The sequence below is a fragment of the Daucus carota genome, chromosome 6 (assembly GCF_001625215.2).
Source record: "Daucus carota subsp. sativus chromosome 6, DH1 v3.0, whole genome shotgun sequence".
Classification (NCBI taxonomy): domain Eukaryota; kingdom Viridiplantae; phylum Streptophyta; class Magnoliopsida; order Apiales; family Apiaceae; genus Daucus; species Daucus carota.
In genome coordinates this window covers 31,227,592-31,243,804 of record NC_030386.2, presented here as the reverse complement: position 1 = coordinate 31,243,804, position 16,213 = coordinate 31,227,592, and the positions used below count along the sequence as shown (strand labels likewise).

Below are 16,213 nucleotides of genomic sequence, written 5' to 3'. Positions count from 1 at the left end.
TGTAAAATTGAGATGGAGGGGCCGGGAGCTAGCTTTTGCTGCATAAGGCTAACTTCCACTTTGCATAATGCCTTTCAAAATGGATGTTGATGAATGATGATAGTGCTTCTGCTAGATTTTGTTCTGGAATCCAAACATTCAGTTTTTAAACTTGCAGTTGCAGAGCTGTCAAAAGCTAAAGCTTCCTTTATAGCTTAGCATCATCAATTAGCAGGTCCACGACTTAAACATGCATGTTTATGTACGTACTGTCATGATGTGCCTTCCCGATCTTAATCCAAAAACTCAACTTCTTATTATAAGATTTATTATGATAAATAATACGGTACTTACGAATAAACATCTCTCAAATAGTTAAAATTTTGTAAATGACTCGAGCTCGTTCGACTGAATTTAAAATAATGATTTATGATTTGATGTAACTTAATGTGATAAGCTGGGAGTTTAAAATGTATGTTTCGATAATTTTGACTTATTAATTATTTGTGGGTTATTAAAAATTGTAATAATAAAAATAAAAATGATTTACGAGTAACTTATGGTTCATGAGTAATTTTTTTCAAAAAATAATTTTAAAAAATTAATTTAGTGACAAAAATATATCAAACTAACTTTAGGTTCTTACTTATTTATGATTTTAAATCAGGTTTAGACTTATTACATAAAAAGAAATTTTTGGGCTTAAAATCAGAAGTCCGTCTGTTAAAGCCCGTACAAACAGGCTCGTCGTTTATGATCCTCAAAATCACAATTATATACGATTAATTAAAGTGAATAACCCTGTCTTTAATTAAAGTTTTTGATCCATAGTTAGGGTTAAGCTCAGTGATGACTGATGAGGAGGAAGCAAAAGTTGGGTTCTCAGTGGAATTTTAGGCGGATATTCAATACAGTAATTGACCTGTAAATTGAGAAAATTCTGATCATATATGAATATATCACAGAAAAGAGATATGCATATTTCACGGGAATTTACCATTGATCATCAAGGGCGTAGGAGTTCACAATATATATTTATTTATATGATAAGATATTGATTATGCCAATCAAATTAAAGTAAAATTGAAATGATTATTCATTATTAAGAAGGATAGAAATAATGTTGCGCTACTTTAAGTATGTTTTTGATAAGTAAAGGGGCTTGACGTGTGGGTACAAACACATACTCATATGCCATGAAATATATGATATGAAATGATGGGGATGAAGATAAATTTATGTATGAAGCTTTGAAATGAGTATCCCATGGATTGAGGGAGGATATGCCGATGATATAGCAGTACTAGTAGAAATGGTGCTGAATTGTAGGCCCGTTTATTATTTTCATGATGCAAAATGCTTTGGTTGTGATTTTCATCTTGAACGTTTATGAGTTGGATACTTGGATCAAAAAGAAGGGAAGAGGTGAAGAAAAAGAAAGGGGGTATGCATGTGATCCAACAGCCTTTCTGTTCCTCTCCGTCAATGATCGTAGAAATGGGATATTAAAACTAAATTATATTTTTTTAATAAATTAAAGATTTATTATTAAATAATCAATAAATTAATAAAATATTTTTTAATTCAATAAACTGAGGGTCTTTAAACGATTGCCTCGTCTATACGAACCCCTTGCAACCTAGCTACCATTCGTTGATAGTTGATCAAAAATTTTGGACGAGTATTCATACATATCAACGACGAGATACAATCAATTTCCCACTTTTGATCAACTATGATAGTTTAATTTCCTAACTACAAAATTGACGAATAAATTACGAGACTTCAACAGATCATATTCTGATCACATGATTATAATTAGAATTTCATATACTAATCATTTGAATATTGATGGTACACAATCGTAAAGATGGGATTACTTTTTCTGAAGTGAGATGCTGAATAGCTGTAAAGTACGTAGTAAGCTTCTTGTTTAACATCATACAACTACAAGTGTGTGTCAAGTCATCGGTTAATTATCATTCCCAAAATTAAGGAGTATCTTGCGCTCAACACTTCCACTTGACGGACATGTAACTAATATAACCAAAAAAAACTAGAATTAACAGCCGGAGTAAACTTTAAAGTTATGATCAAAGTTTACACTGATTTTTAAAATGATAATCAGAGTTTCAAATTCTCAGAAAGATTATCAAACTTTGCCTCCGCTTTTTAAAAGTGTGGCTCCGTTAAAAGTCACTAGTGAGAATAACGGACATAAAAGTAAAAATGAGTTCCAAATTCTCAGAAAGACGGCCAAATTTTGCTCCACTTTTTAAAAGTGTGGCTCCCGTTAATTTTCTTTTATCAGTGCACTTGATAACCACCTTGTATATAGTCATTTTATTTATAATTCACGGCCTTGGCTCTAGCCGTGAACTCGTGTTTATCGGTTAAAATTGTAATTTTTTTGCTAAAACATATGGAATTATCATAAATGAAAAATATAGTTAAAATATAAAAGTTCTCCCCTCTAATATATAATCATCATTTAGTAAAAAATTTGTGAGTGGCATAGAAAGATGATGTGAATGACTAAAGAGGATTTATGTATTACAACAAGCTTTACAGGAGAATATAATGCAGTGGCTTTTTATGCATGATTGGAACTCTGTTCCCAAATGTTCTTACGTGAACAAAGTATGGAAGAAAGATAAAGGAGAGGTCACGAATAAAATAAAATAAAAAGAAAAGGAAGCGAGACTAGTTGTTGAATATCTTCTTTTTAGGTAAATTATCCGTAAAGTTGAGTTAAAAGCCTTCTCTTTGCACATACGAAGACGAAAACTCTTTATACATCTGGACCAAGGGTCCTCTACAGGCTAAAGAGCCATTTTTCTCTCGGAGGAAGAAGCTGCTTTTACAAGTTTATTGCGCGCATAAAGTTCCTTTTGCATGGTAATTACGTATACTAATCTCTTTTATTGGTTATAAATTAATGAAACATGCACGCACTAAAAAAGATAAAACGATCAACTAAAGCGACCGATTTTGAATTTTTGACGATCAACTAATATGTGTGAGGAAATTACAAAATGCAAGAGGCCGGTGCCGTCTTAATTGTGCAGTCTATTTATTTCGGGTAGCCGATTCCTCGTGGGTTCAATAACATAGAGTAATATATAAGATTACACATATATACTAGTATCACTCTCGTGAACCTTAATAATCTCATCTCCTTCCCTATCCAAACAAGTACAAATGTGCCATGCACAATTAGTATTACATGTACCACACAGGTTCCTGCATGTATTATTTACGAAATGAAAATTGCCACAAATTAGTGTTAATGAAATGATAATTTAAAACATTTTATACATTAATAAAGGGAAGCCAAAATTCTACTGTAGTTTTGAGTATAGTTATATTTAATTTGTATGTACCTACGGGCTACAGGAAAGAGAGGAAGAACGAGTATGCCAGAAACCAATGGCTGAGGTTTTAGTTCGAATATATTAATAGTACTCCCTTATCTCATTTTAAGTGTCTTGTTTTGACTTTCAATGGTCAAATTGACCAATTTTTGATCAAATATAAAAAATAAATTCATAATTATTCTAAAAAACTAATAATTACATTTTATAGTACTACCTCCGTTTCAAAATAAATGTCCACTTTCGAAAAATCACACAGTTTAAGAAAAATGGTTGTTCACATATTAATTGTATTAAATGATCATAACATGTGGTGTGAGATTGATTTAGGAAATATAAATAAGAGATATGTGGAGTAAAATTGACTTTGGAAATATGATTTTGCATTGAAAGTTGAAGTGGACAGGTAATTTGAAACATAATTTTTTTTTCAAAATGGACATCTAAATTGAAACGGAGGGAGTATATTGTATGTATTTTATAATGACATAATTGTTTTTACTTTTAAAAATTATATTATATGTGTAAAACTCAGTCAAAATTTGGGCAATTTGACTATTCAAAAGTCAAACAAGACACTTAAAATGAGACGGAGGGAGTATTTCTTTCGGCTAAGGCAGTTTGAATATATGAGTGGTGTTTAAATTTTCGTTATTCTCGTGCGCTGTGCGTTTTAAGCTGTCTCTCCTAGAAAATCGAACTCACTGTGGCATCATTTGTCAAAGGTATCGTCTGTGCGGTCATGTGAGAGAAGCTGCGTTGTTTTTATAGCCTCCTCGCCTAGCTAAGATTATTATAGAATCTTCCTTCTCTCTTTCCTCTCCAGTCTCCTGTTCTTAATTCCTCTGTTACAGTACTCAGTAATACACTACACAATCACAGGTCAGTAGGTCACAGTTACCCACAGTAGAAGAGTATCTTTCGCTCTTCAAGCGATGCCAAGACGCGGATCCAGGGAGCTCCAGATTTAAGTTCTCTTTGATCAGAAAATATTAAAATTTTATAGTAAAATTAGAGTTATATATATATATATAATATTTCTTTTTTTAATTTCTTAAAATAATATTTATTACTCACTCTGTCCCTCTCATTTATTTACAGTTTTTTTACACTGCTCAACACGCATTTTAAGCCGCATATAAAACATAATTTTATTATATTATTTTTGAAATTTTAATTTTTTGTATAAAAATTTAAACATCAAACTTTTATTCAAAAGAGAAAAAAATTCAAAATAATTTATCAAACTACATTTTATGAGAGCATTAGAATGCGTGCCGAACCGTCGTCTCCCAATGTAAACAAATGAGGGGGACAGAGGGAGCGAGCCGTCGTCTCCCAATGTAAACAAGTGAGGGGGACGGAGGGAGCAACAAATTTGATATGCATAACTCTATATTTAACATCAAGAATATTAACGTATGAGATTTTTTTATTGATAATAAAATCTTATGTTTATCGAATCATGAATCCGCCCAACAAGCTATGACAGTTATTTTTTAATTCAAATTTAAAATATACAATTATTCATGTAATATATACTCCTATATAAACCGTGTCGACTAGAACCAACCATTGACTTATCGTTAAGCACTGAGGATCGTTTAATTTCTAAACAGTTTAAATTTCTGAATCATAGTTAAATTTGAATGATAGACGAAATGAGTCATTTGATGATTGTGAATGATTTTGATATATATTCAAAATGAATCTTAAACACGTGTGTAATATAATAAATTAAAATATTAATAGTTTGTTAATATTTAATACATATTTATCGATTGTTTATACATGCACAAAATATGCAACAACAAGCTAAGAGATAAAATATAAATAAATAATCAATATTTGCATATAAGACATATCAGACCTGGAAAAATAAAAAGAAATGGGGAGAGTACTATACTACTCACTAGTGAACAACTTTTTAGAACAATAATCAAGCACCTGGGAGCCCAGGTAACCGGGCAGTGATATGGTATATATCCTTAGTAAAGCCGAACTTGACAAGGCTCAAAGCAATAGCTGGGCTAGAGCTCCACTACAAAAAAATTAGTAGTAGTAGACTAGTAGTCAGTTAAAGCGAGTGACCAGCAGCATATATGTCTGTAAAATTTGTAGAGTATTGTATATAAACATATGCATGTCGTTCTTGAAGTTCGGAGTATTAGGTTTAGGAAATAAAAGAGGAAGATATGAAGAAAGCTGATAGCTAGATGGATGGAGGAGGAGAGTCGTCACATTATTCGATGTGACGCTCACATTATATTGAATTTGACGGTTTGTTTTAAGTCGTGAAATTTTTGTATAAGCATCAAAATAAATTAAATATATGAAATTTGATGTGTAGTATGTATATCCATAGACACGTTATATTATCTTTGTGAATTATATATGTTTAAAAGAGAGAGCTTAACATATAAACTTTATAAAATAGAAATTTATAATTTTTTATTCTAAATAAAAATATTATATTTACATTTTTATTTAGAAATAACTTTTTAAATAAATTATAAAATTATATTTATAGAAATTTTAAAACACTTGACAATAAAAAAATTATATTCCCTCTGTCCCTCTCATTTTATTTACGGTTTTTTTACACTGCTCGACACGCATTTTAAGGCACATATAGTTGTATAACTTATTTTTAAAAAATTTCTTTTTTATAAAAATATAAACATCAAACTTTTGTTTAGAAGAAAAAAAAGTTCAAAATAATTTATTAAACTACATTTTGCAAGAGTATTAGACTTCATCCTCCAATGTAAACAAATGAGGGGGACGGGGAGTATAAAATTAAGTGGAACTTAACAAAAAAAGTGTGTATATATACTTGAATATCTAAAATACAAAAAGAGCAAAGTCATGTGAACCAGAAGCAGACAGAAACTAAAGCAAGCGTAGAGTAGTCATATATTGATCAGAGAGAAGGTACGGTGGCGTTAGAAAACAAGAGGAAACTTACAAAATGTAAAGACGATACTCGTTTGACGTGAAGTAAATAAAATTTGAATCACCTTCCTCCCTAGCTGGCCTAGCTAGACCTCTGCATCTTCTTTTTTACCATAGTCCATTCTGGTAGTGCCCTTCACTTGCTTTTTATGTACTACACAGTAAATTGGAATAATTTAAGGTTTCAAAATCTTGTTTAACAAGTTCAATATAATAAGTTTTTATACATGATTTGTTAATATTCGACCTACAGATGTTATGAAGTCGCTGTCCCGGAGTTCCACAAAATAAAGAAAATGGCACCTTTTGCCCAGTAGCTTAAGCAAGTACTGTGTTTAATATAGAATACATCTGGTCATTGCAAATGTATGATCTAATTATTTTGTACCAATGTTAAAATACAATTTACGCCTCAGTATTAATTAGTTATGAACTACGTACACCAAATAATTTTGAACTTAACAAACTATCTAACTATGTACATTACTAATTTGCTATATCGAACTTGCAGTTAAGAGAGATGAAATAATTACATATATAGCTGCGTAAAGATGTGCATTGTATATGCGTATACAGTAAAAGAGCAGCAGGCAAAATGCTAGGTCTGGCATAGGTGGTTGATAAATGATAAAAGTAGATGCGATTTTATATAAGAATGAAAAATTGATTCTTTTGATGAACAAAAAGAGAGGAAAGGAGAAGGAGAGGACGTGACAAAGAATAAGCAAATAGGAGATTTCCAAAAGGAGGATAAGAAAGGCAGAAGAACACAAGACTTATGTTCCTTGGAGTCTCACCTCTGTCACTTATAGTAATTTTACTCGAATAATATACAGCTCGTCTTAATTTATAAATTAAAATAATATTTACATAATATACATTTTATAGTAAACTTTTCAAAAACAGTTTTTTTCGAAACACACGATAACAATCACCTTTTTAATCAAATATCAAATAATACATATTTAATATTTCGCATATATACATGTACAAATCATGAAAACTTGTTAAGAAAAAATTATGGGAATCCCCAGCTGAGTTAATCATGTAATCTGCGGGAGTAGTGCGTGCGTGTGAGAGAAGGCGAATATCGGTCACGGGTTCGTCTTGAAAAGCCCTTATTTCTCACTCCCTAGACGGGCAGACACTTATTCTCCTCTCTCCACATATATACGTACTCCCACACACTCGTATCTACTCTAGCTTCCCAGTTTATACGGAGTCGTTGAAAATAAATATATAAATCTCGCACCTCACTCCTAGCAGTAATAAGCTACCAATCTCTCCCCATTCAAGTCCCCAACTCCACAAAACTTTGATCTGAATGGCTGCACTAATGCTAGACAACTGCGAAAGCATAATACTCTCACTGGACTCGCACAAATCAGTCCCAGCGCCCTTTCTCACTAAAACTTACCAGCTGGTTGACGATCCCCTCACGGACCATATCGTCTCTTGGGGCGACGACCACACCACCTTCGTCGTGTGGCGACCCCCTGAGTTCGCCCGTGACCTCCTCCCTAATTACTTCAAGCACAACAACTTCTCCAGCTTCGTCCGCCAGCTCAACACCTACGTACTTACCTTCTCATCCTCTTTGTGTGCTTTTTTAAAAACATTCTCATGATGAAACTAATTTGAATTTTTTTGATTTGCGTGATTAGGGTTTTAGAAAGATTGTGCCGGACAGATGGGAGTTCGCGAATGACTTCTTCAAGAAAGGCGAAAAGCATCTTCTCGGCGAGATTCACCGCAGGAAAACTTGCCAGCCGCAACAAATGTCTCACACCCACCATTCTCTCCACCGCGCCGGCTTCTTCCCCTATCAGAACCCTAGCATCTCCCCCACCAACTCCGACGACCAAGCCAACAACTGGTCCTGCGACGACTCCCCGCCACCTCTCTCCTCCCCCACTCCTCATTCAACTACCACCAACTTATACAACACCTCAGTCACCGCGCTGTCGGAGGACAATGAGCGACTCCGGCGGAGTAATCATATGCTCATGTCCGAGCTCGCTCATATGCGGAAGCTATATAATGACATTATTTATTTTGTCCAGAACCATGTGAAGCCTGCGGTGCCTAGTCATTCTTATCCTCCTTCTCTCGTATTAGCCAATGCTAATAATGTGCATCACAAGGGTTTTAGCAATGGGTATGATCATCACCAGTATAATAATATGGGTAAACAAAGTAGTCATGAAGGAGCCAAGATATTCGGGGTGCCACTGCAGTGTTCTAAGAAGAGATCATTACAACATGAGTATATGGGGATGAGTACAAACAAGGCTAGATTTGTGTTGGAAAATGATGATTTAGGATTGAACCTTATGCCACCTTCTCCATGTTAATTAAGAGTTGAGCACTAATTAAGCTTGCTTTTTCTTCTTGAATATTCATATTTAAGATTTCATTAATGTTTCAATTAGTTTGTTAAAAATTGTAACTAATCTTGACTATTTATTTCCTGTGTTCACTACAACAAAACAGGTTTTTTACGACGGAATTTTTACACCAGTTCCGTCGTTAATACCAGCAATTACGACGGAATTTTTACACCAGTTCCGTCGTTGTCATGGTTCTATGTTTACGAGAATAAGCGTATCTTTGATGGGATGTTGGTTTACATCTAGTGATGGGTGTGGATTTTGTTCCATGATGATTAGCCTCCGTAGATTATTTTTAATCCTGGATAGTGGATATTATCAAGGGCTAAAACTCACTCTTATCGCAAGTCCTGCTTGCTTTGTTTGAGCTCGTACTCATTTGTTCCTTTGTTTATAAATAGGGTCCCAGTGATAATTTGGGGTGTATTCATTAATGGAATCAAAGCTCCAAATGTTGTCCCATTGGGTGGTTTGACGACAAATTTCTCTGCCCTTACGGCAGCGCATTAATGACTCCGATACACATATATGACAAGAAACACGGTACTAGTAGTCCAGTAGTCGCTCGTCTTTTAATCTCAGTAGAATCCTGAAATGAATCAGGACTGGTACTGAATACTACTGGAGTAGCTGTGGAGTACTGGTGTTGACATTTGACTATTGAGGGAGTGTATATTCAGAAGCTGGATGCTTGTGCGAGCAAAAGCAGCTGACACCCACTCATATTTCTCTCTTCTCAGATTCTTCTGTATGAATAAGAGGAGGCTCATTATTGCACACACTCTAACCATTATTGAATTTTCAACAAAAGCATGCAACCCCATCATCATAGGATGTGATTAAGGTTAAAATCTTGCCACTCTCCCTTTCCTTTTACAAGGCATTTCATTTTTTCATACATAATCTAAATGTTTTGATTACTTTTATTAAAATCTTCTTTGTGTGAGCAAAAATCTATAATAATTATTATGATTCACAAAAAAATTAAAAACAATATTTTTTAATGAACAGACAAGTTACTTAAAGCGTCAGTCAAAAAATCAAATATTTGTGAAAAATACTTATAAAAGAAAACGGATATGTTATTTTTTTCGTGAAATTGAAGATACAGTACTGCCGGTCACCCAAAGTCAAAAAGAAACACACTGATGCAAGATATAAAGGCAAGTAAAAGAACATGTAAAAGAAGACCACCTGATTACTCCATACAAAGCTCGATTGATATTACTAAATGTTTTTGTAAACTATGAAGCCTTTGTCATCTTCCTGGGGAAACTCACGTGGAACTGGCACATGCAACGCAACAGAAGCATCAAGGATACATACGTATCGCTAGGAGAAATAATAATAAGAACGGTTTTTCTAGTGTGTGCCCATGGGCACACACTAAGCACTCAAATTCATAACTTTGGGTGATTTTGATTGGCTTTCACTTTCTTATAATGGTGGACCCCCTGCAAATTCACCAACCACACCAATCAAAATCCACCAAATTTATAGAATTTGGTGCTTAGCATGTGCTCATGGGCACACACTAGACAAACCCTAATAAGAAAGTGCTAAAAGATGTTGTGTGCCTAAAGTGTATGTTTTTAAAAGCTTACTGTATAATCATACTTGGAATAAACTTGTTTTTTGTTGGTTTATGTGTTGCTAAGTTCACTTTGTTGACACTTATCCAAATCGTGCGATGCTTTATTGACAATGGTTAACTTTAACCTCAAATAGTGTGCATCTAGATGACATGGTAAAAACTGAAAACGAATCACTCGAGTAACTAATTTTCGTAAAGTTAATGGAACCAGGCTCTACTTTAATAGAAGGTGCGGAGCTTTTTTACTATTCTATTGTTCAGACTTCGAGTAATCTTATTTGGAGAAGTTTGTATGTACACTTGATCATATACCTAGGTTTGTGCAGTGTAGGTTCAGGCAGCGCTATATCATAGTCATAGAGTTGAGTAGGAATGTAGGATCAGACCGGCTTTAATTTGCGGGGGAACTGGTACACTAGTACTCGTGAATGTATTTCCTTTGGATTTAAACGGACACACATGCACATAGCTGAGGAATGGAATCTAAGTAATCCCTCCTCCTCTAAATACTTATTCTATTTCTCTTTATCATATTTTTTAACATATACATTTGATTATTAATATTTTTAATTTTGTATTAATATTAAATATAAAACTTAACAAATCTTTTTTACACATTTTAAAATATATACAAAAACAAATAGGTAAATCTAAATCGTTACAAATAAGCTAATAGAACAATACTATCACTTAGGAAATAAATAGTAATACATATATGTATATTATTATTTTAAATAAACAAAATATATAGAACAATGCATATCTGAAAATGTCATGGACTAGCAAGTTCTGAGCCCAGTCCAATACGAGGACATTCTTTATCAACAACCACTAGGTCCGGTCAAAGTGGGCAGTCCAGTAAGGCAATTCCCGCAGCTTAGATGCATGGCTGCATTTCCCTATCGTCCAGTAAGGCAATTCGCCCACAGATAAAAATGTTCTAGTTCCCTGCGGTGGTCTATGCTTGTGTGAAGTGTAATAGATGACGTAGCTAGTTTATAAAAAGATTTTGGTTATATTATACGTCTCTGACTGTCTCTGCCGCATATATATGTCAAAGAAGTTCACTAATTTTCTCGACTTTATTGCATTGCATCAGAAAAAGATATTTGATTCAGTTAATGATCATGTTAGCTTAATCAAACATTATACTCCATCCCACCCATTTCTTTACACTTTCCTTTTTAGATGTCCCATCCAATTTTTTACATTTCAAAACTTACCAAAAATAGTCAATAAGTCCCACCACTTCTTCACTTTTCTTTTCTTTTCACACTACTTTTACTCCACTATCTACTTTTTATACATTAAAAATCAATGGGTCCCACCACTTTACCCATTTTTCTTTCTCTTTTCCACTATTTTATACATATTTCTTAACCTCCGTGCCCAACCCATTCGATAAGAAATGAGTAGGACGGAGGGAGTAAGACTTTGCGGACGGGCTCAAGTAAAAATTAAGTAGGAAATTGCTTTCATAGGTAAAATGATGAACATGTATTGATTGTTTCGGATGCTGGTAGCTGATTCTACGATTAATTATGTATAATAATTAGGTTTATTTATAATTTCATAATTGAATACGAGTGAAAATCAAAATATTTCTAAATTAAAATGTAAATAATCAAAATTTAAGACTGCTCCCTAGTACGGACAAAGGATACCTAAAAGATAAAAATAATAACAGGACACAAAATGGTATGTTACTAGAGTAGAGACACATGTAAATAAATAAATATATACTTAAATAAAATACAAAAGTATTAATTTCCTGTTTCATTTAATTTTATACGAGTTTTTCATCATTCGGCACACATTTTAATATTTTAAATTATGCTCGTAGACGAGGACATGTACTTGATCGCTTGATTGTTGTTTAGTTAAACGGAATATATCGAATGATACACCTATCAATTGCAACCTTATGAAACAAAGCTTTTATATTGCGAGCACGATTGGATAGCCCAAGTGGTGGGCTTATCCTCTGTTCCGGGATACCGGGTTCGACTCTGACTCACCCGAGAATTATTAGAACAGATACTAATTTGTAAGGCATATAAGCCCTTATTGTCAAAAAAAAAAAAAAAAAAGCTTTTATATTGTGAATGCATAACCTAATGACTAATGATCCTCGTGTTGAGCAATAGCCCACATCTAGATAACTCTGATCCACCACAGCTGGTGAGCATGCCCCCGTGAGAGCATCTCCAATGGTTGGCGTTGGCACCCTTCAAGGGGTGCCAATTTTGACACCTAACACAAAATATTATTTCTTCCGTTTCATTTACATGTCTACTTTTAAGAAATTATTTTGTTTCAAATTACTTGTCCACTTCAACTTTCAATGCAAATTTATATTTCCTAAATCAATTCTACTCCACATATCTCTTATTTATATTTCCTAGATCAATCTCACTTCACATATTTTGATCATTTAATGCAATTAAGTTGTGAACATCTATTTTTCCTGTGTGATTTTTTTTAAAGTGGACATCTAATTTAAAACGGAGGGAGTATTTTTTATATTCACGCTCTTCCAAATCATTTTTAGCATCTTTCTTTCAAAATACATTCTAATGGTTGGCACTCCAAGAAGCCAACTTTATTAATAGAGAAATAATATTTTATGTATTATTGGGACCACAAATCTATATTTTATGTATTATTGGAACCACAAATGAAGTTGACACCCTACTTTATAAGTTGCCAACTTTTGCCACCCCAAATCCAACTCACTTGACATTCTAATAGCACTCCAACATCTCCAATGAGAGTGCCAACGAGAGTGTCGGTCCATGTCATGCCACATGACATTGACACCCCTCCTGACACCTCCTATTGGAGATGCTCTGAGGGGTTTGTAACTGGGCAGATAACATCCATAATCGAATCGCATATCGATATAACAATCCCTAAATTTAATTTTATCGCAGGATATCAGTTTCTTCACGTAACAGCAATTTTTAATTATTCATTTTGCTCGAGGGATGAAGTTTCTCGACACCAAGGGATAATTACAAATGGAAAAATATTTTCTGTTTTATTTTTGTCACCAACGTGTTTACACCAGAATATTCATCCACTTGCTGTATAAAGTCTAGCAATTGATAGACTCTTCACGTCACTGTTACTATTCAGTTCTTCTCATCTAACCCTAACGTTTCCTTCTTCTCTTCACTGCACCTTCTGATAAAACTCCTAGTCTTTTGCATCAGCTTTTAATTACTCTGTACCTATTCACACTTTCCCTGATGCTTGGAAACAAATAGAGTGACACTTTCTTTTTCCCTTTCTTTTTCTTTTTTAATATAAGGGTTCACTATATATAAGGGTGGTTTATAAGCTATGGATACTGAGATGCTGAAATCTGTTCCGGAGGACCAAATAGATGTGCTGATGATGATGCAGACGGACGAAATTTCCGATTTCGATATCGTCCCTGAAATACCACTACCCCATGTGGAATTTCCGCAAGAAAATAATATTAGCACCAGCAAAATAAGTGTCCTGCATCACTCTACTGAAAACTCATCAACTTTTATCAACAGGCCATCGGACAATATTTGTTTCGCAGGCTATCCATCCGGTCAAGAATCTGCGGAGCATCGTATCTTATCTAACTCGAACAAGGGGCCGTGGAGGAACGAAGAGGAGTCTCCTCGCCAAGAGGAGAAGCAAAACGCGATGGCTGGAATGAAGGAGATGATATTTAGGATAGCGGCTATGCAGCCGATTCATATTGACCCTGAATCAGTGAAGCCACCCAAGAGAAGGAATGTGAAGATATCAAAAGACCCTCAGACCATAGCTGCAAGACACCGCAGAGAAAGGATTAGCGAGAAACTTAGGATACTGCAGAGGCTTGTTCCGAGAGGGACAGAGATGGACACAGCCTCAATGTTAGATGAAGCCATCCACTATATTAAGTTCTTGCAGAATCAGGTGCAAACGCTGGAAAGGACGAATAGGCCAGCTCCGGGAATAGGGTCTCCAGTGCCATTGTCGAGTGCGAGTTTCATTCCTATGCAGCAGGCAACAAAAGGTTACCAACAGTTACTAGACAAATAACTGAAGACGTGGTAGTGATAGTGTAAATGCAAGTTTCTACTGAAAGCTAAAGAGCCCCTTAATCAGCAACTCTTGTTGTATAGTCTTAACTTTCGAAGTTTTGAGTTTTTTTGTTTCTGTTGAGGTTATGTTGCTGTGAAATAATATAGACTACCAGTTAATTAAGTTTTTTTGTTATATTTCTTGATCGAGCATTGAGACCATCAGTTTGTGATGATACATCTCTGATTTGGTAGATTCTGTACACTACAACAAACATGTCTTTTTACGACCGAAATTTAGGTTTCAATCCGTCATAAATAGCATTGTGGAATTTTAGGTTTCAATCGGCCTCTTTGTGGTAGTGGTAGTGGTAGTTGTTAGGTACACTATAACAAACAAGTCTTTTTACGACGGAAATTAGGTTTTAATCCGTCATCGATAGACTTGTTTGTTGCAGTGGTAGTTGCTGAATTTAACATTGATAGTCATAGACGAGGGCTCACGAAGGTCCTGAACTTGGCAATGTCAGTGGTGACAAAATTATAAGAGTTTGAACAATACTACATTTACAACAAACAGGCAATGTTGATGGGGTTGACCCTTTGAGGATTAAAGGATCAAGCTTGGGGCCATTTTGTATTCTGTCCTGGGGCCATGAGGCAATTATGCAGTGTCAGCTAGATCTCCTCCCAAGGTGGTCAAACTACAACACAGGCTTTCTGTGAAACTTGATTGTAATTCGAGTAAATTCGATGAGTCTTCACAATCACAAATATTCATATCAGAACACATTCACAAGGGTCAACTCGTTCTGTTTAGATGCATTTGAGGAGTCCACATGAATGACTGACAAAATGCGGTGGTTGTTAAGAATTCCACTACAATAATGACGCTGTCACCGCCATTCCTCCACACGTGAAACCATCAGCCTACTCATTTTCCCCTCCTATGTGCCATTACGCATCAGATTATCTCCTCACTTTTTTTCTCAAGGTATTTTTCACTTTTTTTTCCGAGTCTTGTTTTCACCTAATTGTTATAGTCGTTGAGATCATGTTTGTTTTAATTTATTACTGTAATTCTGAGATAAAAATTTATCATTGTTCTTGTAAGTGATTGTTTTGGTCATTGAGGGGGACATACGACATAAATTACCCATGGTACACACTAGAAAAATCCATTAAAATTTTTGACCTCCAGCATTTGGAACCGGTTTATGAATTTCTTGAACATTTTCATTAAAACATATCTATCATCCATATTTATTTATGTATGGTTTCGACATTTTCAATAAAAATATATTAGTTAAAATGGACCTAAAAACTATACCTATATTGGTTAGAAAACATATATTCACGTAAATATTATTTTAAAATGAAATAAGATATTAAAACAAATACAATAAAAGAAAAATATTATAAAAACCATTGTATTACAGCGTGCATCGCGCAGCCTCAAAGCCAAATGAAAACAGTAGTAATGAAATTTTTATTATAAATTTTTTATTTTTACACCAGCTAAAATTGTACACTGCTGTTTATGCACCTGATTGTTATAGGCATTAGCCTACGATGATTGAATTACACAATGAAATTCTAATATATTAGTTAATAAATTTTGCTACAGGTAAAGAATTACTAGCAGATAACGTTAAAATAGACAGAATGTAGTTAATCACTGTGATGTGTGCAAAACTGCAAATGATTAGTAGATGTATCACTGTTCATAAGGTTCAATTAAGCACATATCAAACTGACTGTATTTCATAATCATATACTCCCTCCATATACTATAACTTACAATATGGCAATTCTACCCTCCCAAACTCATGTGCAGGTTTTAACATTTCCATCATATAACTTAACTTTATG

At 34.2% G+C, this 16,213-nt stretch overlaps 2 protein-coding genes across 2 annotated transcripts; both read left to right on the top strand.

Annotated features, from left to right (window-relative positions):
- Window positions 1-7,434: 7,434 nt before the first annotated feature.
- On the top strand, window positions 7,435-8,704 carry LOC108225539 (heat stress transcription factor B-4). Its single transcript, XM_017400429.2, has 2 exons — window positions 7,435-7,884; window positions 7,973-8,704. The coding sequence occupies exons 1-2, from the start codon at window positions 7,633-7,635 to the stop codon at window positions 8,660-8,662; spliced, it is 942 nt and encodes a 313-aa protein (XP_017255918.1). The 5' UTR covers window positions 7,435-7,632; the 3' UTR covers window positions 8,663-8,704.
- Window positions 8,705-13,498: 4,794 nt separating this feature from the next.
- On the top strand, window positions 13,499-14,525 carry LOC108226813 (transcription factor HEC1). Its single transcript, XM_017401806.2, has one exon. The coding sequence runs from the start codon at window positions 13,638-13,640 to the stop codon at window positions 14,358-14,360; it is 723 nt and encodes a 240-aa protein (XP_017257295.1). The 5' UTR covers window positions 13,499-13,637; the 3' UTR covers window positions 14,361-14,525.
- The last annotated feature ends 1,688 nt before the right edge of the window (window positions 14,526-16,213 follow it).